We start from the raw sequence: 27,275 nt of genomic DNA on the forward strand, positions 1-27,275 counted from the left end.
GTGCAGGAGCTCAGGAGGAGGAGGAGGAAGCCCCCTTTCTCCACAGGATCCAGGAGAATCAGGCTCTGGCGCTGTTGGCCGGGACAAGCCCTCCCCCAGCCCAGAGAGGGGATCACTTTGTCCCACTTTGGGCTGGTGATAAGGGAAGGGACTTGTGCAGGCCACAGCGGGGAGCGTGGGGTGGGAGGAGGTCCTGGTCTCCCTGTGGGGCTCTGCCTTCAGGTGGGGGCGTCTGGCTGGCACCTGGCCCAGAAGGGAAGGGCAAGGGTGGCCGTGGAGTGTGACCGAGCCAGGGTCCCCGTGGTGGAAACGTGACAACCCTGCTCTCGGCTTTCTGGGTCCTGAGAACCAGCCTCACGCAGACACCAGCAGCTGCCTGCGAGGGGAGCCGCGAGGACTCGGAGCATCCGCTACCGACTGGGGGCCCGTGGGGCCCTGGGTGGCAGAGAGCGGGAGGAGGCTTCAGGGGAACCCGTCCTCTCGGGGCTCACGGTGGCCCCTGGGCAGATCTCTGCCCCCTTGAAACCGTTTTTCCCGTTGGTGAAAGGAAGGGCTAGGACAGGGTGCTCGCTAGAGCCCTGTCCAGCGGGGACGGTCCCGGGGACTGGGAGGCCCACTCACCTCTTCCCCTGTCAGGTAGAAGGCCGAGAGCAGCCCTCCGATGTAGCGGATGTTCACCTCGAACAAGGACGCTTCCCCGGTCTGCAGGACACAAAGCAGGACATGGTGAGCAGGGATCCCGAGGCCTCACTGAAGCCCCCACTGCACCCCCAACCTGGGCCTGGCTCCAGGGCACCCCCAGGGGGCCAGGCCAGGCCCAGGTTTCATAGCAAAAGTCAGTGGGGCTTAGCACCTGCCTGGGTTTGCTACTGAACCTTTAACAGCATTCCAAATAAACACTGGGCTTGGCTTCTGTCCCCAACCCTTGCCAGAGGCCACCAAAGTTATGCCTGGCTGTGCTCCACGGAGCTGGAGGAAGCTCAGCCCAAGGGGAGGCAAATTCTCTTCTAGTCGGGGGCCTCTTCTCCCTTCTCTGGAGGCAGACCCTGGGGTAGTGGGAGAAGGGACAGGGCCTTCCGGGGTGACCGGCAGGGCCAGGGCTGAGTGGGAGGTGCCAGGCAGAGGCGTGGCCTGCAATTTCTCAGACCTCCGCTCCTGAGAGCGCGGGACACACCCACAGCTGTCTCCATCACGTTGGGACTGCAAATCAGGGGTTTGGAGACTCCACGCCAAGGACCAGGTCTGGGTTAACATCCCACACGACCCCCTAACACGGCGGCGAGACAATCCCCCTTCCCTGCCCCGGTCTCCTCATCTGCAAAACAGGCTGCGGCGCCTCCCAGAGAGGGTGGCTGGGAGACTCGGTGCTGCGGGCAAGTGTGCCCAGAGCAGGGCATGGCCTTCAGAGCGGAGCCTGTGGCCACCTTCCTTGACCCCAGGGCTCTGGGAGGCAGCTGTCTGCACCACAGTTTATCACCGGTGGCCACGAGCACGGGCAAAGCCAGCTCTCTTCAGCCTCAGTGTTTGTGAGGTCAGATGAGCAAGCCACCGTTCAAAGAGGTGACCCTGCCTGGCTTTCTTCTGGGATACTCCCAGGCTGCCTGGGTGTGCCCAGGACCCTCGGCTCCCTGGGCAGCTTTCCAGATGTCCCTACATCACTCCAGTCCACAGAGGGGGGAGCAGGGGAACGGGAGCATGTGCTCAGGCCACCTCCAGATGTCCCCACCCAGCCTGTGCTAGCGAGCTGGCCCCTCCCGAGGCAGAGCCGCGCTGTTGGGCTGAGGCGTAGGGCTGTGACTCCTGCTCCCCTTCCATCTGCCTCTCACTCCCCAGGTTCTGGCACGTGGCTCCGCCGCGGTGAGCGGAGACCCCTGGGACACGGCCGCTGCGTTAGTTTGGGCTGGGAGATCTACGGGCCAGGCCTGGCCTTCAGGGCTCTCGTGCCGTCTGGACACAGTGCCATCCTCTCCAGGAGGCTTTTGGCCTTGACCAGGGGAGCCCGTGAGAATGGGAACCACGAGGGTCCTGGGCCTGGCCGCGGCCCTCTGACTGGCTGCCCCGCCACACCCATCCAGAGAGCTGGCCCATGCCCCCCATAAAGCCACGTCTACCTTGCTGCCCTGAGTGACAGATTCAGCCCTAGAACAGCCTGGGTAGAAGCAACACTCCCCAGAGAAGTAAGAGCCCATCTCGTGGGGAGGAGGGGGATGGCCACAGCATCTTACCTCCCAGGAAAGGATGCCAGACCAGGGAGATGTCCCCACCTCAAGGCTGGACTCAGCATGGAGTCCTCTACAGTCCTGACTCTGGGACTGTTCTGCTGTGCAGCCTTGGGCAAGGCCCTTGACATCTCTGGGTCAGAGACTCAGGGTGGAACTGGTCGCTGATGGGCAGGACCCCTTTGGCCTGAATACCGAGGGCCTCGACTCACCACGTTCAGGTGGAAGTAGTTTTCCACCCAGGCCTTGGCCTCCTGGAACTCCTCCTTCAACTCCATGAGGTAGAGGGTGTCGAGGGAGTCGATGATGGTCGCCCCGTTGAGGCCGCCTGCGGGCAGAAACGAAGATGTGAACTGGGTCGCTCTCGTCCTTTCCACCCCCAACCAGACAAGCCACGGTCCCAGCGCTCCTTCATGCCCGGGCAGACTCCAAGGCATGACCCAGGGGGATCTCCAGTGTCCCCAGCAAAGGCGAGGCTGGGACCCAGTGTCTCCCTGTGAGCTGCTTCCTGGTGGGGCCTGCAGAGGCGGGGGTGGGAGACCAGGTGCCAGGCCGAGCCAGACCTCGGTCCACTCCTCTGTGGGTCAGCAAGTCACCTCAGGGCCGGTCGGGCACAGCTCTGCTCTGCTGAGCGTGGCAGACACAGACCGTGACAAGCGTGTCTGTCCCGGGACCTCATCCCACTGCCTGCTTAGTCCTGAAGGAAGGAGGATGATGCAGACGCTAATGGGGTGCTGCAGGACTGCATGCGGGGGGCTCCAGGTCCTGCAGCGGAGGGAGGGGTCACAAATGGTAACTTGAACCTACAGCGGGACACCAGGCAGCCACCCGCTCAGTGAAGTGGACTGTTTATTTCCTGGGAGAGAAGCCCTGGCATCTCTTAGGTAAGAAAGAAAGAAGAGCCGCAGTGTGATCTCTTTATTGTAAACCAAAGTGTCAAGTGTGTGTGCACCACGCGGCCAGGCAGGGTGTGCCCCGGGGAATACCTGAATATCCGAGCGCTGGGCTTGCGGGTGTTTATTTCTTTAGTTTGTGGCTTATTTGTGATTACTGTTGTTGTTGGTGGTGGTGGTGGTACCAGGGACTGGACCCAAAGGTGCTCAACCACTGAGCCGCATCCCCAGCCCTTTTTCACTTTTTTATTTGGACACAGAGTCTCACTAGGTTGCTTACAGCCTCGCTGAATTACTGAGGCTGGATTTGAACCTGTGATCCTCTTGCCTCAGCCTCCCGAGCCACTGGGATTAGAGGCATGCGCCCTGTGCCTGGCCTCGCAGGTTATTTTTAAAGGCATAAACTCATTTCCATTTTTTTAAGAAAGGAAGTTGGGCAAAGACTTTAATCAAAGGCATAAAACAAAGACCTCATGGTCACTCTCGCCGTAGGACAGCGACTACACAAGGAGGCTACGCAGCTGTCCCTGCCGCTGGGTGAGACTCTCCTGGCAGTAAAGGTTGAGATAACTGTGAAGGAGTTTTCCTTTTGTGAAGGAGGCAGGAGAACAAGGAGGGGGACCTGCCACACCCAGAGGCCTTCGGAGTGGAGGAGGCGGGGAGGGAGGAAGCCGGCCTGGTGCCCTCTGGGGGCTCCTAGAAGAGGTGGCTGCCTCGCATTCACAGCTGACAGCCGAGTCACTGCAGGCGGTAGAAATTTCCTTTGGGGACCAGAGTACAGTTGTCCCCTGGTTTCCTTGTGGGGACTGACTCCAGAACTCCCCTTGGATATCAAAATCTGCGAATGCTCAGGCCCCTGATGTAAAATGGCGTAATAGATACAGTGTGTGATATTTGCATATGACCTGACCTGCCCACCTCCCACACACGGAGATCACCTCTAGGTATCGTGCAAACGTGAGGTAAATGCGTTGTACCGCATTGTTTAGGGGAGAAAAATCAGTCAGAGGTCGAAAGCACTGAGTCACAGGCTCTGCCCTCCTGGAACTGCAGAGCCGACGGCCCGCTGGACTCCGGGCAGGCTTTGGGTGTCTCTGGGTTCAGCTGGCACCTGGCTCCCTCCCGGGCGCCTCCCTAACTGCCCACTTGTGTGGGCTTTGCAGACAGGGAATCCTGAAACCCAGCCGCGGCCAGGCAAGCGCTGACCATGGGCACGGCCTGGAAGGGACCCCGAGAGAGGAGGCTGGGAGGAAGAGGAGGTCGAGGGTGAGAGAATGCATCCCCGGAAGGGGGGCTGGCCCTGGCAGGAGGGGACCCCGGGAGGGTGGGTTACGGGGGCGCAGTCATGGCTCTCCTCTTAGCTGGCTTAGCTATTAGGTTGAAGTGAACTTCTAGAAGGTCAGCCGCCCCCACCTCCAGGATTGGCAGGAAACACCCCAAAGCCAGACAGGGGCGCCTTTCCTGGTTTGTCCCTGCCGCCTCTCCCACAAGTGTCAGGGACCCACGAGGTCTGGGAAGGACTACCCTCTGGAGGGGCTCAGGACGGGGAGCTGAGGGACAAAGCAAGGCTGCAGCTAGCCCCTGGCCCCAGCCTGCCACACCCCAGCTGTATAGCAAGGGTCTCCTGCTACCCCGCAGGGCTGTGGACCTGAGGGTTTAAGGGCCTGGAGGGACTTTGAGCTCCTGCTATGGCACCCCTTCATCTTACAGCTGAGGCCCCCAGGGAGGGAAGGGGATGCATCCAAAATTAGGCTGAAGGAGGCCCGGCCCAGGCCCAGCCAGTGCAGGCTCCCTGCCGCACACGTGGCCTCTGGAGCTCTGCAGACAGCGTTGGCTCTGACTGCCCGCCGCCCGCCACGCCAGTCAGCTCCAGTGGGGCCAGAAGTCTCCGCGGTGGTTCTTCGAGGGGCGGCCGAGGATCTGATTTCTGAATCCTGCCCTGGCTGATTGTGTTTTGATTCCACAGGGCTTCTGTTCCCCGGGCCAGGCCTGGAGGGCAGCCAGGGCTCCTCGTGACCAGCTCTGCCCTGTGACATCTCCGGGGACACTTGAGGTGGCCAGCTGAGAAGTGGCTTGCTGAGGTTTGTTGGCAAGGTCCTGCCCCTGCTCTGGGCACCTGGATCATTTTTGTGGTTGGTCTCCCCCCGCATCCTACCCCAGCACATAGCTGGGCTCACGTCCAGAAAGCCACTTACTGGGGAGCCTTTCATTTCAGGCCAGAGGTTGCCCAGAGGCCAGGCTAGGCAGGAGAGAAGGCCCTGCCCCGATTCCACCCTCTCTGCTGCCTGGGGCAGCTCCCAGTCGGGGTGAGAGACAGGTCCTTTAGTCAGCAGGCCCCTGGCTCGTGGGCAAAGGACCAACACAGACCACACAGCAGCCGGGAGCCTTCGCTGGGGCTGGAGGGCCACTCTCCCAGCCCCAGTTTGGAACCTCATGGATCACAAAGGACAACTTGGCTCCCCTCCTGCCGGGCAGGAGGCAGAGGCGTGTATTAGGACACGGCCCAGGATCGGACAGCTCTGGGTTCCGTCCCAGCACGGGCCAGCAGCACGTCTGCTTTAAGAACTGAAATCCCCACCTGTAAAATGAGGTGAGGACACCAGAGAGCCACCGCGGGTGGCCCAGGACTCGCACACGTCACGTGCATACCTGCCACACACACAGCCGATGAGTGCGTTGGAACCTGTTCAGCAGACTGAGCGCTTGATAAGTCTGCTCACTGCTCTTATTTCTGGGGTCCCTGGCTCACCTGGAAACCAAGGCCGGACCAGGAGTGGGGAAGGGCAAGGGCGTGTGGGAGGCCCCCCTGGCCCAGGGAAAAGGCGGGCTGCTGCCCTAACCGCTGGGCATGAGAGAGCCTCTCCAGCGCCTTGCACCACGGGGACAGGCTGGCCTCAGTGTCAGGGGGACGCGAGTTCCCATTCTGGTGTCCCATACCGATCGCCTGGAGACACTTTACCTCCAAGCCTGGTTTCCCTCATCTGCAAGGTGGGTGACAGCAGGACCCAGTTCTCAGGGCTGCTGGGCGGGTCGCATGGGGCTGTGGATGGAAGGTCCACTGCTGGGAATCCGTGAACTAAGCAGGATGGACAGAAGTGTGGGCCTCCTGGCCCCTGGCAGCCCCTCCAGTCTTCAGGGGTCCCCCTTGTGCCTGCTTCGGAGGGCATCAGTGCCCGTGAGCGGGGTGTGCACCTGCCTCTTTAAAAGGTCCTCCCACCTCCCGGACTCCAGTCTTTGGCCTCTGACCTGTCCTCCTGAGACCCTGCCTCTCCTGGCTCCAGAACCTGCTGTGGCTCTCCTGCACCCTGTGGTTGGCCCGCCCACTCCACCCTCAGTGTCCCCTGTGTCTCCTGCATCTCAGCAGGTTCAGACCTGCACATTCCCCAGGGCCCACCTCCCAGGGCCAGGCTTCCTGGTCCTAACCTCCTGCCCACAGCGTCTGCGGTGCCCTCCTGGGGCTCTGGCTCAGGCGCCCTCCCCTCCTGCGTGCTCTGTGGGCTCTGCGCCCCTCTAACTAGGCTCTGAGCTCAGGGGACTCAAGGCTCCTGCTGACTCTCTCGCCCCTTCCTGCCAACCCTGCAGTTGTGTCTTCAAGCAGCCCCAAGGGCCACAGTCCCCAACCCAACAGGCCACGCGCCACTCCCACGGCCTCTTCTACCCACTCTGGTAGGAGCTGCCTCCCGGGTCCCCCCAGAGCTGGCTGCCGGCAGGCCCTTCCCATCTCGGTCCTGGGGCTCAAATCCCAGCTCCCCCTCCAGAGAAGCCGTCCAGCCCCTGCCCCCGCCCCTGCGCACCCCCACCTTCAGCACAGGAGCCCCGTCCCCAGCTCGCTCTGAAGGCCACCGTTCCTCTACCTGTGCCTCCCATCAGCTGGCCTCTAGTCTGCCCCAGAGTCCCGCCCGCCCGGGAGGCAGCTGTGGAAGAGCTGTGGAAGGCGGAGGGCAGGAGCCAGGCTGCCGGCTGTGCCTGGGGCTGGTGGCTATGGGCCCGGCCTCGGGCTCAGCCTCAGGCTGTCCTCCGGCTCCTCCTCCAGACGGCGGTGCTCCTTCCCAGCCCCTCGGCTGCTTCCCTGGGCTCTGTCTGTGGCCTCTGCTCTGCCTCCCCTCTTCCCTTCGTGGTCCCCCCGCCCGGTGCTGATGACAGTGCCCAGGTTTAAGTCCCCAGTAGTGCCCACGCCTGGTGCCCGGGCTCACACCCACCTCCCCACCCACATTTCCACCCGAAGGTCCTCGGGCATCTGACGTCACTGTCGCCTCAGTCTTCCCACCGGGGTTGGTGCCCACCGTGGTGCCCACCGTGGTCCCAGAGCCAGGTCTCGGCTGCCACTCGCCCCGCACCAGTCCTGCGGAACTCCCCTTCTCACTTCCTCCTGCTTCCACTTAGGATCCTTCTCTCAGAGTCACTCCTGGCTGAGCCCTGGGCCTCCCGAGCCCTTCCCTGCCACTCCTCTGCTCGCACCCCAGGGGCTCCCTGTGATGCAGTCCTTCCAGTCACCCCCAGGGCCCCTCTAGCCTCCCCTCCCTCTCCCCTGCCCTGCCTCCTCCTCCGCTCCTGGAGCATTCCGCTCCTGCAGGCCTACCGCCAGCTCCTTCCTCATGCCCCACAGCCACGGGGTTCTGGGGACAGCGCTCCTCCAGCTGCTGTGCCCCAGGCTCCTGATTCTCCTCGTGGCCTGCAGTACAGGCGTCCTCCCTGGATCTGCTCTCTGTCTGCTGTCCGTCTTCAGGGCCTCCGTGGCCTGGTTCATAAGAATTGGCCCCTGCCCCAGGCGGGGAGGGCTCCGCAGGGACCAACGCTCATTCACTTTCCCAGTGCCTGGCTACACCCGCGGGCTCCGAGGCTGGTCAGGAAATCTGCCAGGCTGCACCCGCTGAGCCCACCTTGCGGTGACAGTGGTGACCACGCCCAGGGCAGAGCTGACTCGCTACCTCAGGGGCTAGTCCCCATAGACAAGGACACCTTCTCCCCACCTGAGGGCGGCCTGGCCAGGGTGACCAGGTGTGCCCAGACCATGCCTCGCACAAGCTTCCCATCAAAGTCTCTAGAGGGGAGACAAACCTCCTTCTCCACAGCTGCCACCTGCCTCCTGGACGTGGCCTGTATCCACTCGCGGACCGTGAAGTTGAGGAAGTTTTATGCCATGTTCTAGCAGCAAAGTGGAACAGGCCAGACTGGCCACTCCGGCTCTGGGAAGGGCACGTAGAAGGGAAAAAAAGTACCCAAGGCACAGCCTGTTACCACCGTATCCCAGAGCTACGCATAAATGAGCCACATTTAATTAATGACGTAGGCACAGAGGGTTCCTTGGTCTGCAAAGAAACAACACACGTTTTTCTCCATTTCCAAAGAGACCGACGTGGCCATGTGGCCGGTCTTTTTTTTCCAAAGATGGCGGTCATAGCGTCTCCCACCGCAGGAGGAGGAGGCTCTTCTTGTTGCAGTGACACCTCCAAAGTCACACAGCAGAGCAGGACACAGCTGTGACCTAAGCCAGCCTCTGGACCACATGATCTTGCCCCAGGGGCAGGTGGCTCCTGGCGAGCAGCTGTGGAGAAGGAGGTTTCTCTCCCTTCCAGAGACCCACGTGCTCTGGACAGGAAGCTTGTGCGAGGCATGTTTGGGCACACCTGGTCACCTGGCCAGGCCGGCCACAGATGGGGAGAAGCTGTCCTTGTCTATTGGCACCTCCCTGCCCCCTGCCCACCCCTCTGCTGTAACCACGAGCAGAGCTTCGCTGTCCCGGGAGCCCCAGGGGCAGTGGCTGGGGCTAGCTCTCCCAGGGGCCCTGGTGTCCCCCGCAGGCCAGGCACCAAGAAGGCGGGAATGAGGGCCTGCTGAGGGGGTGGAGGCCAGCGGAGCATCGAGGGCAGTGTCCTGCCAACAAGGCCAAGTGTGGAGACCCGCCCCAGAGAGGCCATCAGAGGGATGGAAGGGCAGCCCCGGACCTCAGGGCCCTGGCAGAACTAATGGCTTCCCACCCTCTGCAAAAAGCTGTGGTGCTTTGCCGCCCAGCCGGCCAGAGGCCATCTGCCATGGCTGACAGCTGGACGAGGGCTGTGTGACGGGGCCGGCCACGGTTCACGGAACCTCTGGTCGGGGAACAGGCTGCATTTGTAAGGTGTTGGTGTTTGTTAATTTTTAAGCAAGAGCTGAGGGTCTTCTGACCTGGAAACTGCGTTAGAAAAACTCCTGACGATGTCGAAAACAGCCCTGAACTGCCTTCATCCTGACACAGCTCTGCGGGGCCTGCATGTTGCCGTGACACCTCCAAAGTCACACAGCAGAGCAGGACACAGCTGTGACCTAAGCTAGCCTCTGGACCACATGGTCTTGCAGGCGTCCTGTAAGGCAGCTGAGGTAGGGGAAAGAACATGGATTCCAGAGCCAAACAGACCCTGGTTCCAACCCCATCCTGTCCCTTCCTGGCTGTGTGATTTTGGGCAACTGACTTGACCTCTCTGGGCCTCAAAGACTCCTTTTTTGAATGTCATGGTGATGTGTTCAGACAAATGCACACAAAGAACTCCCCTTGTGCTCCCCAGCACTCAGCAGGCACTCAGAACAGGAGAACATGAGCCGCCCAGCATACAGGAGGCGCTCACTGCTGCACAGGGCTGTTAACTTAAGGCTCAGTTCCAGTGGAAAAAGCCCCTGGCTGTGGCCAAGTTTTAGAAGCCCTGCAGACGCCTGGCCCAGCAGGGCAGGACGCATGGCCTCATGCTGGGCAAACGAGGACGTGTGGGCCCCGAGGTGGGCAGGATTGGGGGGCACCAGCTGCAGGGTTCAGGGGCCCGGGGTGGTCGCAGGACCCTCCCCACCTCTGGGGGAAAGAGCTAGTGTCAAAACTTTTGGCTCCTGGTCCCAGCAGATGTCAGCGCAGCCACCGCTCTGGGAAGCTCCCGAGGAGAGGCCCAGAGTCCCTGCCTGCTCTGGCCTGCTCCTGTCCGGTAAATCTGGTGACTCAGGTGACGCTTCCCTCCTCCCCACCTCTTTGGGGGCGAGACCCCTGCACCCTCAACCTTGGGCTTTTCTCTGGGACTGGCTTTGGCTCCTCCGTGGGGACTAAACGCTGCTCGGCCAGGAGACGTGCTCGGGGATGGATGGAGAGGCCGCGGGCAGAGGGTGAGACAGGCTGGCATCCTGGGGCCTGCCCTGCTCTGGCCTGTCACCACGAGAGGCAGCCCCGTGGGCCCCGGTCCAGCGAGCACATGCACGGGGCAGACGTGGACCCAGCCGAGCCGCTGCTCGCTGCTGGCCACTCCTGGGGGGTCATTTGCTGTGCAGTGTCACTGTGAAGTGGCTGACTGACACAAGGCCCCAACAGCCCTATCACTTCATAAGTCCGTCCGTGTCCTCCCTCTCCCGGACTACTGAGTCTGTGTGGCCCACCCTCTCCAGCTGTCCCCTCTGCTTGGCAGAACCTCCTCCAAGCAAAATGTCCCAGCCATGACCCGAGCCAGTGTCCACTCTGATGAAAGGCCACCTCTCCCAGGGAAGCACCCCTCCCCCTCTTGGCCTGAGGCTTTGCTCCTGAGAACTTTGGGACCAAGGTAATCCTTGGGGTCATTTGTGGCCTTTTCTCAAGTTCTCCCCGGCAGGGGGTGTCTTCAGAACTGGGAGACCCCACAGATCCAGTGTTGGGGTCTGTGGAATGACAGGGGACCTTCGCCCACTGCCTCTGGGCAGCAGGCCTTCCTGACTGGCCTGAGGTGCTGGAGGCCACTCCACGGTGGCCCAGGGTCCTGGCCCGGGGCAGACAGCCCAGAGGAGGTTTCGAGGAACGTGGAATTCTCAAGTTCAACTGCCATCTCGCACAGGTCCCTCTGATCCTCGTGACAGTTCTAGGACTGTTGCTCTTTGGCAGATGAGGAGCGGGGCCTCGGGGAAGGACGTCACCTCCAGACCCTTCACCCCCGCAGGTACCTCGGATGCCGGCTGTGTACCAGGCCCAGAGCGCCGTGGTGAGGAGAGGAGCCGGGCCACCGCGCCAGGTCATGGTGGGGGACGAAGGCACCAGAGGACACTGGAGCAGACGCGGTCTCCTCGCTGCCTGCACACGTGCCACAGAGAAGGGGAGCATCGGGACGGGGGCTCGGTTCCGATGGGGAGCCGCGGCTGGAGGGGGCTGCACCCAGAGGCCGGGGTGCTCCGAGGGGAGGGTGAGACAGGACAGGGGGTGACAGCACAGAGAAGCCCCAGGTGGGAGGCTCGATGTGCTCCGGGGACAGAAGGGGAGTCGGACAATGAGGAGAAAAGGAAGGCAGAGGATGGGGACAGAGCCCAGACTGACCCTCAGGAAGACTGGTTGGGGTGGCACAGGGACTGCGCCTGACCGTCTGCTGTGGGAAGAGTGGCGGGAGCACAGCCAGGAGGGACCCCGCGCAAAGCTGCCCGTCTTGGTCTGGTAAGAGCCCACAGAACCCAGGGATGGGGAAGAGACCTGCCTAATGCCCCAGGGCAGCCGGAGGTCACGCAGCTGGGCAGCCGCCAACCCTGGGTACATGGGTCAGAGAGTCTGGCCAGACTGCAGGGCCTCCTCAGCTCTGTGGGGGGAGCCTGCAGCTGCCTCTGACCACGCTGGGCCCCCCAGGCCCAGGGCACAGAGTTCCCATGCCCCCTGGGGCCACCTGTGGCCACCCAGAGCCATACACAGATCACAGAGCGCGGCCTAGGGGCGGAGCCAGAGGCACAGATGCAGGCGTGGCTCAACAGCCAGAAGAGTGGCCGAGAGGCCCTGCGCCCCCCAGGACACGGAGGTGCCAGGGCCAGGCCCTGGGGACAAAAAGAATCCAAGTCTGGGTCTGCTACTTCCTGTGCCTCTGTCTCCCCATCCACATAACGGGAACAGTGACGTCCCCACCCTGCCAACCGGCTGAGGGCCAGAGATCCAGAAATGCTGGCCGCGGTCCCATGGCAGCATCGGTGTCATAGAGCAGGAAACGGTGGCTTGGACAACCGGGTGGCTTTCCAGCGCGATGCTGGGGAGCCAGGGCTGGACGTGGGCTGCTGGACATGAGCCCCAGGTGGGGCCTGGCCCTTCCTCCTTCCTGGGGTCGCCATGTCCCCTCTCTGGCAGGTACTGCCTGTGTGTAAGGAGCTGGCGCCTCTCCCCGCGGGGTCCGGGGATCCTCTGCGGGACCCTCACTGTTTCGCCTGGGCCAGCAGCGCTCCTTCCTGCCTGAAGCCTGCGCTGACCCCGGGGACGCATCCTCCCTGCACCGTTCCCGGCCCCTCCGCTCCTGGTACAGGCCGGCTCACGGCAGGTGGGGGCCTGGGGAGGCAGAGACCTAGCCTGGTCACCTCTGGAACCCTCACAGAACTTAGCAGGACGCTGGTTGCCCGGGAGGCTCTGAGTCATGTGTGCGGAATTAACCTGGAGAGCGACGGGGGAGCCGGGAGCACCCGCTGCCTCTCCATCGGCCGAGGCCGACCCACCGACTCACTCCCAGCATGAGGAGCGGGGGGCGGTGGTCCAGCTCCACACAGACCTGGGCCTTCCCTTTCCTGGCTCCAGAGTCCCCTTCCAGAATCTAACAGAAGCTTCTCTACCTCCCTCCCTTCGCCGGAAAGATACTTGCACACATTTACCATCTCATCCACCCTGTGGCCCCCATCCTCCTCTGTGAAACGGGGATGATGTCCATTACCAATCAGCTGGGGCTCACAGGTGTGCAAGTTTGCTCTTTATATGTCCCTGGGTCACGGGGGTGAGTCACCTTTGAGTTTTCAGAGGCACCTGTGATTATTAGGGAAAACACAGGCTACTAGTCAGACAATACTGAACCTTGGCTGTAGGGCTTCCTAGCTGGGTGACCACCACCCAATGACTTAACCTCTCTGGGCCAGTAGGGAGTCTGCACCTGTCAAACAGAACCAATAATACCAGCCTTGGAGATGAAAGGTGCAGGATCTGGCAGAAGGGAGCAGGGGCGGGAAGGATCTGGCAGGACGAGACCCTCCCCACTGGCCCAGCCCGCCCACTCCCAGCAAGCCAAGCCTCGTCCCCTGGCGGTGTCTGAGGGCACTTCCTGGGCACAGGAGGCCTCAGCGTTAGACCCAGGGCCACCGCCACTCGCACACCCAGGGCACACGGGCTCTGGTCCTGCGGAGGCGCCCTCTCTGCAGCAGAGCGAACACGCTGCCCATTTCCTGAAGACGAGCCCACAAGGCCAGTTCTGGAACTCGGAGGCACCACCCCGTGTGGCTCGACAGGAGAGCCGGGGACTTGTCCTTCTCAAAGAAGGTCTGAGAAGGTGACTGAAGAAACTGAAAAGACCCGATTTTGGCGACACCTCTTTAGGAATGCGCGGTGACCCACTTGCATCTGTCCGTGGAGGGCACAGACGGCCCCGTCCTTAAGAAGCCCTCGGACTTAACCACAGGGAGAAGGCTGGCCTCCGCCTCTCAGGTCTTTCCGGTGGCTTCAGGGTCACTTTCAAAACCCGACAGGCAAGCAGGGAGGGGACCGTGACGGACGATAACTGGGGGCTTCCCGCTCTGGCTGTCGGAGGGTGACGGATCTACATGAGGAAAAGATCACCACCCAGACCCCAGCCTTGGAGGTGCAGGGGACGGTGGCGAGGGGGGTGCCGGGACGGCTCAGGGACAACCACTCCTGCTTCCCCAGGAGAGCGGATGGGCTGCGCTGTGCTGGGTGCGGACAGCGGCTGGGAGCCCATGCGGTGGTCAGGCCTGGGCTTGGACTCCGCCATTGCACGCTGTGACCCCACTTGTGTTCCTGCGTCTCCCAGACTTGGGTTTCTCCTCTATAACCGGGGTGCCACCTCCTGGGCTGGGAGGCATCCAGGCTGATCCCCATAGAGCCTCTCTAGCGCCCCCGGCAAAGGCTGCCTCTGGTCGGGATCAGGGAGAGCGGGAGTCCGCAGGAGAGTGGAGGAGGGACGCTCCAGGCAGAGGGCACAGCGTGTGTAAAAGCCCTGAGGTGACAAGTTGGTCAGGGAAGGGCACAGGGCATGTGAGCGTGGAGTGGGGAGGCTCTGCCACCAACTCATCTGGGCCCCCGGGAAGGTTGAGGGGCAGGCCTGGACTCTGCGAGGGGATGGGGGCAGGGAAGTGTGTCGCAGGACGGGCTGTGAGCCACCGTGTGGGCCAGGTACAGTCTGAGGCTGGGAGAAGGCTACGACAGTGTGGGACCCAGGCCCCTCGTGGGCTCCGGACTGCAGGGTGCGTCCTCGTCCAGGTCTGAGATCACACGGGCACTCACTGGCCCCAAGAATGCTCATCCAGCAGGGCGCAGTGGCACATGCCTGTAATCCCAGAGGCTCAGGAGGCTGAGGCAGGAGGATTGTAAGTTCAAAGCCAGCCTCAGCAATTTAGCAAGGCCCTAAGCAACTTGGCGAGACCCTGCCTCAAAATTTGAAAAAGGGCTGGGGATGTGGTTAGATCCCCTCGGTTCAATCTTTGGTACCATTAAAAAAGTTCATCCAGGGTCACAGGCTGTTGGAGGGAAAAGTCCTCTCCCTTGCCCAGGGAGGATCATGCTGCCCTTCCCTGGGGGTAAGGCTGAGGGGGGAGCCTGCTGCCCAGCAGGACGGCACTTCCCAGCCTCTCACATTTTAGAGGGACTGTGACCCACTTTGGCCAATGAAATAAGGCATAAGTCACATATGCAAAAAAACAAAAACAACAACAACAACAACAAAAAAACCCTTGGGGTCCTCCAAAGCTGAGGTGACCTGGGGAGTTACAGTCGGAAGATGATGGCACCACTGTCACCCTGGGTCCCTGAGTGGCCATGAGCAGCAGAGCTCCCCACCACCATCAATTTGACTTTATATGATCAAGGAATAAGTGCCTGCTGCCTTCAACTACTCTCACGGGGTTTACCTGTTACAGCAGCTAGTGTTGCCTTCACCACACCCACTAAACAGAGGACCCGGGACGCCTGACGTCTCCCTGACACTGGGTCAAGTCGGCTTTGAAGCAGGGAGACTGGAGCCATCCATCACTGCAGCTGCTGGCTCTGGGTTGAGAGCTGAGGATGCTGAAGGGGAAGGGGACTTCGCACACTCCCTGTGGGGCGAGGCAGGCGGTGTGCGGCCAAGGGCAGGGGAGCACCGGCCGCGTGGCCAGGTCCACAGCAGGTCCTGACCCACATGGAGACTCTCTCCAGGCTCCAGTCCCGCCCTGGCGGACAGACTCCCCAGACAGCTGAGCCAGGAGGAGGCTGGGCGGGCTTCCATCTGCGGGCCCCTCCCGGGGAAGGGTTGGCCGGCCTCCCTCTGCTACCTTGTTCCAGCCTCTCTCAGCTCATTACCAGGAACCGCATCCCCTGCCAGGAAGACGCGCGCCTGATTTTCAGACACGTCAGGGGGACTCTTATCAGAACCCTGTCACGTCTCTGCCGGGTCCTGGTGCTCCTGCGCTGGTGTCCCCTCCTGGGGCTCTGTGTTCAGAGGCAAAGCTGCCTCTGGAGTCACTGAGCGCCTGCTGCTGGTCCACCTGGGAACAGGCTCAGGACCAAAGCCCGCCCGGCAGGGGTCAGGGGGCAGGTGGGGCAGGTGGGTGGGTGGGGAAGGTCGAAGCTCAGCCTAGGCCCACCCCAAGCATCCCACACCCCCAGCCCAGCCGAGGTGCGGAGACCCTATAGGGAGGCTGGGGGAAGGCCGGGGTGACAGGTAGCTGCCCCTGGCTCTGAGCATCTTCTATAGACCCTGGCCATTCCGTGTCCTTTGGTTGCCTCAGCTGGGTCAGGGGAGGATAATGCTCCTCCCCTGGTCTCTCAGCCTGGGATCAGGGGAGGGCCACCTTGTCCTATGCATATGGCCAGTGGTCCCAATATTCAGCAGAGCAGACAGAGACACTGACCTCCCCCTCTCTTGCTCTCTTGTCCCTTTCTACTGACCCATTCACCAGTTCCAGCAGGTGGCCAGAGAGGAGTCCTCAACCCCCTGCGGAATGAAGGCCACCAGCGCCCTGAACAGCATCGAATTCAAGTCTCTCCACACACAATGACGAACCTGTTTGGTCCTTACACCCCCTCTAAGGGGTGCTATTCTCCCTACTCTACAGAGGAGGAAACTGAGGCCCATGGAAATTAAACGACTGGTGCTGTCCACCAGGTGGTCATCTGAGCAGTGCCTAGCAGCCTCTATGGTAACCACTGTCATTTGTTTGAAGTACCCAACTGGGAATTTTATTCTTAATTCTCATAACCATTCTAGCGCACAGGTGTTAGATGTCTTCATTTCCAGATGATAAAGTCAGACTCTCGAGCAACTTGACCAAGGCAGCAGCGTACGAGAACAGGAGGCCCGAATGCCCACGGTGCTGAGCTTTCTCCTGGCAGCAGCTGTCTGCCAGGCGAGAAGGATCCATTTGGGAAAGGCAGGGAGAGAGGCACCAAGGTGCTACCCAGGGAAGAGGCAGGATACATGCTGTCACCCCTCCATGAGAAAGGAATGTGGAGCCCATGGGTGGGACCTGGCAGGCGGTGGGCGTCTCAGGTGAGTGGGGTCTGGCCTCTTTTGTAAGGATGGCCTAAGGTGAATAGGAACCAGGTGGGCACACGTGCAGTGGCTCAGCCTCCCCCTGGCCGCCGAGGGGTGCCCTCTGTCTCCCTACCACCTGGTATCGACCCGAGTTGGGTTTTAACACGGTGCTTTGACAAAAGTCAGCTCCTACATTAATTTTCCTTGGCTAATTACATTTCCCAATTGAAACGTTTATCTCTGTGTTGGTGCTAAAGACATGATCAGTTTCCAGAATGGATTCAAAAGAGGTGAGAAGCAAGAAAATAATTAAGCCAACTTCTGATTGAATCAAATAATTAAGCAGATTAAATCGGGCGCCTGTGATCAACAGCCCCAGCCAGGGCCTGGGGACGGTCCTGCTCTATCAGAGAGAGGGTTTCTGGCTGTTATAGAGATGGGTGGCATTTCCTCCAGGTTGTAACTACAGGAGGGACTATTTCAACCGACCGTGAGTCAGGAAAGCCGGGCCCAGGTTCCTTGCCCAGGCAAAATATTCTGGGTTTAGCAGAAAAAAATCAAGGGTGCAGGATGGGCACCCTGCTCCAGAGCCGTGCCTGGACACCAACAGTCCCCATTCCTTACCCCGCCCTGCACCAAGGCCCTGTGCCACTGAGGGGGGGGGCCCTCCCCTCCCTGTCCTCGTATGCTGGGCCCAGCCATATGACTGACTGTAGCCAGTGACAGCGAATGGGATGTAGGCAGAGGCTTCACAGCCACCTGCATGTTCCCACCTGCGCTTTGGCCCCTCTGCCATTGCCACCCGGAGCGGATTGAGTTGTCCCCACTGTCCCAGCCAAGGACCTTCTAGGGTAAGGGATGGTGAGACGGGAGGGTGAATCCGGTGGAGATCTTAGAGGGCAGACCCAGCCTGGACCAAGTGACCTGAAGACTCCAAAGCTACGTGACCATGTCTTGCTGCATGCCAGCGAGGTTTGAGGTCACCTGTCACGGAGTGTTATTATGATGACAGATGACAACTGATGCAGTGTCTCTCGGCCTGGACGGGCTTTTCTCCAGCCCCAGCCTCTAGAAGATGCCTCAGCTCTCAGCTCCAACATCACAGAGAGCAGGCGGGCACCTTGGAGTCCGGGCAGCCAGCCTTCACACGGGCACTGACTTGGGCCTCCCTCACAAAGGTTCCAGGCAGGTGTCAGGGTGGGACTGTCCCTGAGGCTGAAGCTGAGGAACCATAACTTACAGGAGCCAGGACTGCGGTGAAGATGTCGAGGTGGATGGTGCCTGAGCTGCGTCTCCCTTCCACCCCAAACCCCACAAGAACAACACGACGAGGCGTTTTTTTTTTTTTTAATGCACAAACCCATAAAGGGCTAAGAAACCAGGGGAGAATAAAAGGTGAGTGGCACTGAGCACTGACTTGGCAAAGCCAAGTGAGCAGAATCCCAAGCCCCACAAGGCGATGGCATGTCCCACACTCAGGTTGGCACGGAAAGCCCCAAAGGCCCCGGGAACACCAGGTGTCTCCGAGAAGAGATAAAGGGGGGATTTGTTGGAAATTAGCTGAGAGGCACTAACACCTCCGATCCTGTCCTGCTCTTCCAAGAAGATGTCCCCTCTGACCCCAGGAGAAAGAGGCAGATGGTCTCAGGAGGGAGGGAGACAGAGCACCTCGGGATGGGGACCTGGGCAAAGCAGAGGGTGTCCTCCCGAGGGAAGAGGACTCACGGCCCCACCCGTCCCTGAGGCTCCTGCCCACTGGCTCTTGGCTGCACGCAGGTGTCCCTCCAGGAGGACATGAAACATCCGTGTGCAGAGTCAGCGCGGCTGTGGAGGGCAGCAGCTCGGTCTGCTGACCACAGAGCCCACGCCCACGCCGGGGCCCCACCATGCTCTCCTCTGCCGGTGTTTGATATGGAGACGCCGCCGGGACCCACAGACATGAGAGGTTAACGTGAGAGACGGACCAAGGTCCTCAAAGCCAGCAGGCAAAGTCCCCCGGAGGACAGGCAAAATCCCAAACTCATCAGAGACAAAAATGATCAGAGACCAGACCCTGGGCCCAGAGGAGGACCTTCACGAGGCCGCAGGGCTCTTGGCACTCCGTCCAGAGCAGAGAGGGGTGACCGCTTGGGGACAAGCCGGAGGACGCCTCCTGGAGGAGGAACCATGTAGAGGCAGAGATGAAAGGGACGTGACAAGACACTGCAGGACAGCACGCAGATGGGGACAAGGGGACCACCAAGACGCTGGCACCTCCTCCGCGGACAGGCAGAGGGGCGACTTCTAACCAAGCCGAGCGCACACTTGGCGCAGGACGCGACGATCCCACCCCTGGGTACGACGACGTGCACAAGGGAAAGGGGACGCGTCCTCGCAAACACGTTCAAAGCAGCTTTACTTGCAAAAGCCCCAACCTGGAAACAAACCCCGAACCCATCGACAGGCGACGGGAGACAGGCAGCACACGGTGGGGACCGCGTGCGGGCAGCAGACAGGAGCGCCAGGGGACGGCCCGTCCCTACGCCGTTTGGAAGGCCAGGGGCACAGGGCAGGCCATGTGTGCCTCCCCAGCCCGAGGACGTCCAGAGGCATTCAGAGCCACCAGAAAGGAGATCTGTGGTCACCTTGGCCAGAAAGGGCTGAAGGGACACTCGGGGACTTCCAGAGAAAAAATGTCCCAAATCTCCACTCAGGAGATGCTGAAGTGCATTTTTCAAAGTGCGCTGAATTGTGTACTTAAAAGGAGACGTCACTGAGTTGAACTGCACCTCAACGGAGCCCAAGAGGAAGCCAAGGAATTCCAACTGGGGCTAAAACCCAGGGCCTCACCGAGGACAGCGTGCAGGCCTGGTCTTTAAAACTGCAAGAGAAAGGGCGGCCCTGGTCTGGGAGAGCCAATATCCTGAGTGTGGCCAGGTCTGATGTCCATCTCCCTTGGTTTCTACAGAAGCAGAAGCTACAATTTAGCTGAGCACTTGGTCATGAGGCCAGGTCTCCCAGCTTCCCTCACAGCAAGTTGAAGCCTGTGACCAATTTCTGGATAATCGCATGTCAGCTGAAGTGGTGTGTGTGACTTCTGGAAAATTAAAGGGAAGGGACGTTCTCTTTTTTTCTTTCTCTTTTTCTGTTCCTACTGTCTGGAATGCAGTCATGATGACTGGAGCCACAGCAGTCACATTGGGGCACCAGGTAGAAGTCACTACTCAGGATGAATGATGGAACCTGAGTCCCCAGTGGCGGTAGCGTCACTGCTTTGACTTGTGAGAGAGAAATAAGATTCAATTTGGTTGAAGTCATTGCTGTTTAGGACTTTCTGTTACTTGCAGAAAAAACACAATTCTAATACAGTGGTCCTCAGGCTCTCCTGGACACCACTGTCATTGTTCGACTTGATACTGCTCAAAGGTAAGGCTCTGGCTGTCCCAATCCGCCTTGGCACACAGCAGGTGCTCAGTAAAACATCCCGTTGGCTGCAAGTCCACGGGATGCTTTCCGATTTGGCACAAGAGACGCTAGCTGCTCCCCGAGGACAGAGCCTGGGCCCTGCTGTCCACCCAGAGCCCTGGGATCCAAAGGCTGCGTGGGCATGCTCAGACACTTGTTGAAGGGAGGAGTGAAAAGCTGGGGTTGCAGAAACCCGAGGCTCATAGCCGGCGTCCACCCATCCCTGCTCAGGGCCAGTGGTTGACTGGTCCTTAAGCTGCTTCCTAGGGCACCTTCCCCGCCTCCCAGCCTCCCCCCGTGGTCTCCTTGGGGCAGGACGGTCCACACCCCAGCAATGCAGGGGACGGTGTGATGGAGGCCTTGGCCAGTCCCCATGCTTCATTCCTCTGGACACAAGGACTGCCTAGGGTCAGAGAGAGCCAGGGGCACAGATCAGAGCTGAGCGGGGGACTCTGAGAGCAGCAGTGGCTCCTCTGCACCAAACGAAAACTGGACAGAGGGAGGCAGGCAGCAGCACCGACCTGCTAACGGGGAAGAAGGGCCGATCTGAGAATACCGACCACCCACGGCCACAGACAGCCGACACTGCGACCCTGAGCCGGGGTCTTCCTTTGAGTTCTGGATCCAACTGTGCCCGAAGCTCATCCTAATCCTAATGACTTCCAATCAAGTCATCTAGTAAATTCCTTTTGCACTTAAGTCCAATGGGCTTGTGCAAACTATCCCTTGAGGGTCGATCTGATCCGACACTCTCCTGATACAGGTGCGGGCTGGGGCACCACCAGGTTGTGGCATTAACTCGGCTTTCTCTCCAGGGCGGCCGACTCGGGGAACTCACACAAGGCCGAGTTGATTCCACCTGGTATGTGACCCTGTGAACCAATCTCACATTATCAGCACTGCAAAAATTCCTCTGTGAAAACACAGGAGTCTAAAATGTTAATCTGAGAATTAGTGGACATTTATCTTCTTTTGGATCGGTATAATTTCCTCCCAGTTTTTTCATCTGCTTTCTGAGCCAACTCATTTATCTAAGCTTTCAAAAGCTCATGCAAAACACACAATGCACTTCAGCCACAAAAATCAATGCTGCGGACGCGCTCGGCCCAGACCTGCCGGGGAAATCCTCCTCTGATCCTCGGAGGCCTACTGCAGCTTTTATTCATGAATAAGAGCCAGAATGATTTTACTCAGAAGCAAAGCTTTTCCCTAATTATCGAATCAAGGAGCAAATGCCATTTTAAAAATACATCCTTTTTTTTTAAAAGGGAAAATGTTATATTAATCTGGGCTCCAAACCCCTCACTCCCCTCGGCCACCCCGGACGGCTGACTTTAACTGCAGACCACTTACCCTGGGAACGGAGCCTGCCGCGGTCGGCCCCGAGAGACACATTTGCAGACAGACCGATGGCAGTCCTTCGGTTTTTGCCCAAATGACAAAAGCAGCGATATGTCTCTCTCGTCACCTCCTCACTGAAGAACTCTATTAAGGGAGGAACGTGCACCGACTCTCCGCCACTCTGCATTTTAAACTGGGATCTATTTTAATTTCCCCCCTTTAAAAATGAGTGGTGTTTAGGGTGAAATGCAGCTGGGTGCCTATTTGAGGAGGGGCCGCAGGAAACACGAAGGTGATTTCACTCTGCTGAAGCCAGCTGCTTGCAAGAGCACGAGGAACCGGAAGCCACCGACTCATGGTGGCAAAAAGAGCCCGGAGAGCAGGGGAGACACCAGACACCGAGAGCGCTCTCCAGTTCCCAGCCCTGGGCCGCAGGGGAACTCACACAAGGCCTGGCCTGCGGGCTCTAGGCCTCTCTCAACCACGGTCTGAAAAAAGGCCCAAGGATCTGCATCAACTGGCCAGGCTGGAGGGGGCCTCTGGTGCTGTGTCCAAACGGGCCTCGGGAACACCTTCTCTGTGGCCCCAGGATCTTCCCCGGCGGCCACGGTGCACTAATGTATCTGGCTCAGCTCAAGACCTGGCACACAGTGGTGCTAATAAATGCAGAACAACCTAGTAAAAATCTGTCCTCCGGTTCTGTTCACTTGATCGAACGGAGCTGAGCTCAGCGTGTGAGCAGTGGCTAAGCGCCTGGTCACTTTACCCCAAGTCCAGGAGGGCGCGTCTGGCCGGGGCCCGTGGAGGTGGGAGCTCAACCTCCCTCTTCTGCGCTGGCCCCTGAGCTATTTGGTGCCGGGGATGTTGTGGCAGATTGCAAAACCACTTCTGACTTTCCAGCCCCCACTTGTGCCCGTGACCTTGGCCACGTGACTCAGCAGCTGGAGTCCGGCACCTCATCCCGCCAGAGCTGCCACCAACAGAATGCAGGGGGGGCGCCAGCTCTGAGCCCGAGCTTAGAGGCCTTGTGTTCCTCCACCTGTTCCTCTGCACCCTCCCTCTGCCCTGAGAAGCACCGCCCAGTCCACACGGAACACAGCCCAGTCGTCCAGCAACCAAACCCAGCGACCTGTGCCCAGGAGGATCCACAGACTAAGGAGAAATCGTGAAGGCTGTTTAACCACCGAGTTTCGGGGTGGTTTGTTTACACAACGGCAGCTGATAGCACTGAGGCCAGTGTCCCAAACAAGGGGACCCTGACACCCACTGAGGGGCAAGGCCTTTCCTAAAGCCACCCCTGCCAGCGAGCATCCAAGGCCACTCCCCCAGGGCCTCCCAGTGATGCCAACACCCATCTTTCTTTAAGGATCCATTGTTATCCCTCTTTGCGAAGTCACTGTCATCCAAGCGGAAGGCAGAGCAGGTTCATGAAGGTCCCTGAGCAGCCCATCATGATTTCCCAGCTGGCCACCTCTGTAATGCCAGGCTCAGGGCTCCAGGAAGCCACCAGGGTTCTTGCCATTGTAACTCTGTCTCCTGACCTGGAAGTTGAGCCAGGTGGCCTTTCCCAGTTTGTGAAGACATAATGGACGTCCACAGGATCTTTAATACTCACCGTGAGCTATAAAGGGCACTTAGAGCACCATTTGGCAACCAGCAAAGGTTCAATAAATGTTAACTGTTAAGCTCTCGCACACGTTTCTTATGCCGCCTGACGCCCTCCCTCAGCCAGCAGGCAAAACCGAGTGACTAGCAGGGGCCAGGGCTGACCCCTGTGGCCCTTCACCGGCGTCACCGTAGCTGGTCTTTGCAGCACCCCTGAGGTGGTGGCCCCACTTCACTGAAGAGGAGACAGTGAGATCAACCGCCCAACCTTAGGAAAGCTGCAAGGCCCCTGAGCAGGATTCCCACCCCAGCCGTCTGGCCCGGGCCCGTGGGGACCAGGTCACAGTCACTCGGCTCCATTCTCTCTCTGCTTATAGTGGACAGGACTGAGCCGAAGCTCAGAATGAGTCACTTAACACATTCGAGGTGTTCAACAAAGGACTGGCTAAAAAATTCTCAAATGACAATATCAAGCGCTGGGGAAGACGTGGAGCAACTGGAACGCTTGAGTCTGCCCTGGCCCCGGCCCACACCTCCCCAGACCCTTGTCCTGAGAGGACTTTACCAAGAGGGTGGGAGGCTACGAAGCTTGTCTCATGAGCACAACAGAAGGGGCTCGGAGCTCTGTTTAGGAGCCAAGGCTTTGGAGCTGGACGGTCAGGATGCAGGAGAAACATGTAGGGGCCACCTCTGGATGCTGGCGTGATCTGGGCGGGGCTCTCCCCGGGACTGAGTCGCTGTGTCTGCGTGAGCTTCTATGAGCACGTACTGTATGCCAGCACGGAGGGCCCACAGCTGCTGCTGTCCACGGCCTCCAGAGTGCTTGGCCTCCCACCACCTCCTCCTCGGGTGCACCCAGCCCCCAAGGGGTCCTCCTGCTTGAGCAGGAGATGCCACCTGCGACCAAGGCAGCTAGCACTGCCCTCCGGCCTTTCGTGTCCCAAGGAGGAAAACCTGCTCCCTCCTGGGAGGAGAAAGGGCCTCTGCCGGCTCCGGGGCGCTGGGTGGTGGAGGCCCCACAACCCCCTTGCCCAGTGCCCTGGGCTTCAGGCCAGGAGGGACGGTCTTCTGCATAGCAGTGGATGCCAGCTGTGCTTTGCCAGAGCTGACCTGCGGGTCCCCATGGCTCCTGGGCGGAAGCTGGATGTGGACGTGCTCACCAGGGAGCTTCTCGATGCTTTCCAAGACAGAAGCCCTTGGTACTGATGTGGGATTCAATTCCCCCCTCAGGTACCGTACGTGTATGCGGTTGTCCAGTCTGTACTTTAAACTCCTCACTGGGTCTTTCTAGCCCCAACCGTTCGGGCTGGCCTGAGTCAGGAACCAGCCTCCCCAGCTTGCAGATGAGGTCAAGTCCTTGCCTAGGATCACAGGAGTCTCCTGCCAGACTCTCCGTCCACTGCTATTTCTATTACATCCTGCGTATCCTGTGTCCTCTCAGAAAGGAGGTAAGAGTGGGGAACAGAGAAACCTCGATTAGTTCTATAGTACTCTGAGCAATGTTAGGTATTGTTTACTATTGTTTTTTTGTGGTACTGGGGATTGAACCTAGGGCCTGGTACATGTTAAGCAAGCTCTCTACCCCAATCTAATCTTGGACTTTCAGCCTCCAACACTGTGAGCTGACCTTTTCTCTTTATAACTTACCAAGTCTCAGGTATTTTTTTACAGCAATACAAAACGGACTAAGACAACCGTAAATGAGCAGGTGGCAATGATGCTGGTTAAGGTACTGGCTCCTGAATGCAGCTCTCAGGAGGCTGGGACTGTTTTGAGACTGGCAGTGCCTGGGAGTGTGAGCTACCCTCACAATGAGGGCCACCTTGAAAGAAATATGAGCCACTTCTGATTCTAGTTTTGATATTCTTAAAACATACAAATTTTGAGGTTGAATAGAATGAGACTGCCAGTCAGGAAGGATGAAAGGCTCTCCCTGAACCACGGCTCCATTCATTAGGTTCTCTCAGCCACACCATTGGACCCTGTCCAGAAATACTTCTCTCATCTGAGATCCTCACCCTCACCTCCTCCGTGTTTAGGGGCTGTGCGTGGGCACTACTGGCCCTGGGAACAGAACCCAGCCGTGTATGCGGTGCAGGCACCCCGTTCCCAGGACACCTGCCCAGCGGCCACACTCAGTCCACGCGGCTTCCCACGTCTGAATGCTTCACAGAGGAATGAGCAGCGGCTCCCCCGTGGTCACTTCAAGACTCCTGGCGGGGTCTGTCCTGGCCTCCCTGACAGGAAATAGAAGGCAAGCCGCCTGCCCTGGGGACTTCCCCCCACGGTGGCTGAACAGGGCCTGTGGCTGCCTCCTGCCAACTCTCGATGCTTGTTTTCCACGCCTGCAGTGTCACTGCGTTCCCTGTGGCCGTCAGGCTCTGGAGGACACGGCCCCGGCTGCTTCATCTCTAGACCCTCCAGTGCCTCGGGCAATGCCCAGGGCCCTGCAGGAGGTCAGCTGCTCCTTGAATGAATAAGTCCTGTCCAGAGACCCAGCTGGCGGTGACGTCCTGGCTGATGATGACCAGGAGGAAGAGGGGTGGCTGGTGTTCAAGGTCACGGCAAAGTCTGGGACAGCAGGGGCGGGCGCTGACCTTCCCGGCCTCAAAGCCTGCAGCAGCTCTTCCCAGTCGGTTGACATCCTTGCAAAGCCCTCAAATGAGTTTTCTCCTCCAGATTGAGCTACTTCTGAGGAAAACCAATTCTCTGGTTAAGTAAAAAAGAATGTGAGCAGATGATCTATTGATTGCCATCCTCCTGGGTCTTACGGATGCAGCCCCCACCTGGGCCCTGCGTGGGGCGCTGATGGGCCAAGTGGCAGCCCGACGGGAGGCCAGGCATCAGCGCTCTGAGCAGCCTGATTTTCGTGCTTTGGAAATCTCTGCCTGGTGCTGATGGCTTTACGCTGGCATTTCCGCTCCCTGGGTTTTAAAGAATGAGAAATCTGTGGCTGATCACATATTCAGCAACCAAGTGCACTTATTCGAAGACCTAAATTGCAGCAAGAGCCCGTGTGATTAGCTGAACGAACACGAGTCTGGATCATCAAGCTCAATCTATGGATAAATTGGGAAGAGATAACTGGGCCAAGGGGAGAGCGCCCTCCCCGCTCCATCTCTCCCGGGCCAAGACGCTCTCTGCAGGGTGGCTGAGGTGGGAACCCGGAGCTTCTGGTGCTTTGCCTTATCCTGCCACGGTACCAGGACCAGTCCAACCCTGTCCCCCACCTCCATGGCTAAGGCAGCTGGACCTCAGGTGACCCCCAAAGGGCACAGCCACTGACAAAGAGCCAGACCCAGAGAGAGTCGTGAAAGGGGGGCTCAAGTCCCCCTCTGGGCCACAAGCATGTCTTAGTGCCCAAAGGCGAGTCCCTGCAAAACAGGTGGCCTACTTCAGGGCTCCTTGGATTTGCCCGGTTTAGTGGCATCCTGACCAAGCAAATCGCCCACGGCTCCTGTTTGAAGTCTGCCCCTCACTCCGCACCCTTCGCCCCCGGGAGGGCTCTGACTCCCAGGAGGCCTGGCCAAGCCCAGCCCTCCCCAGAGCAGCATGCAAGGGGTCTCCCAGCTGGGACCCAGTCTCTGTGAGCAACGTGGTGTAGGAAGACCACAGCGGGTTCCCGCCCAAGGGCCCCCTCAACACTGGCTGCAACCGAGAGACAGGACTTCCACTCCCCTAAAGGGAGGCTCCAGCCCCAGACAGTTCTCTGGGTAAAATAAAACAGCCCCCAGCCACTGAGAGGCTGGGTCCCGGGGAAGGTGCTCGGGCATCTCAGGGTGAGCCAGTCACAGATCAAGATCTAGCGGGAAACCAGTGGGGGACAGGTACCCTTACACCAGGCCTTCGCGGGAGGCCAACCTGACCTAGCCTTTTGCATTAGAAGTTTTGAAGGTCAAAGAGCTTGTGTTACAATCCTGGCTCTGCGGCTTACCAGACCTTGGCCAAAGCACTAACCTTTCTGTGTCTCAGTTTCCTCATCTATAAAAACGTGGATATTTCTGTACAGAATCTTCTGTAGAAATCACTAGATAATATATTTAAAGCACTTAGCAGAGTGGCATGTGGTAAATGCTTGAAAATATTAGCTAGTTCTTCTCTAAAAACGTATCCAAGAAAACATTAAGACAAGTGTACAGAGACTTACAGTCAACAAACAGGTAAGTGTATATGCCGAGCACTTGATGGATGCCCACAATCCTCAAGAGGCTCAGGCAGGAGGCTCAGGCAGGAGGATTGAAAGTTTGAGGCCAGTCTTGGAAAGTTAGTGAGACCCTCAGCAACTTAATGAGACCCTGCCTCAAACTAAAAAATAATAAGGA

The 27,275-nt window shown here is 59.3% G+C and overlaps 1 protein-coding gene across 3 annotated transcripts in view; it reads right to left on the bottom strand.

Annotated features, from left to right (window-relative positions):
- Positions 1–27,275, bottom strand: part of Man1c1 (mannosidase alpha class 1C member 1) — a 112,787-nt gene that overhangs the window by 26,648 nt on the left and 58,864 nt on the right. For 2 of the 3 annotated variants that reach the window (XM_046469476.2, XM_046469478.2), the window contains exons 3-4: positions 2,432–2,547; positions 622–702 (exon numbers count right to left, since the gene is read on the bottom strand). In XM_046469476.2, coding sequence (XP_046325432.1) covers positions 622–702; positions 2,432–2,547 — 197 coding nt within the window. Of the gene's footprint in view, positions 1–621; positions 703–2,431; positions 2,548–21,360; positions 21,517–27,275 lie in introns of those variants that run through there. The other variant, XM_046469477.2, reaches the window with a different exon arrangement.

The sequence above is a fragment of the Marmota monax genome, unplaced genomic scaffold (genome assembly GCF_021218885.2).
Source record: "Marmota monax isolate L192 unplaced genomic scaffold, Marmota_monax_Labrador192_F-V1.1 WCK01_AAM20220418_F8-fsc00008, whole genome shotgun sequence".
NCBI lineage: Eukaryota > Metazoa > Chordata > Mammalia > Rodentia > Sciuridae > Marmota > Marmota monax.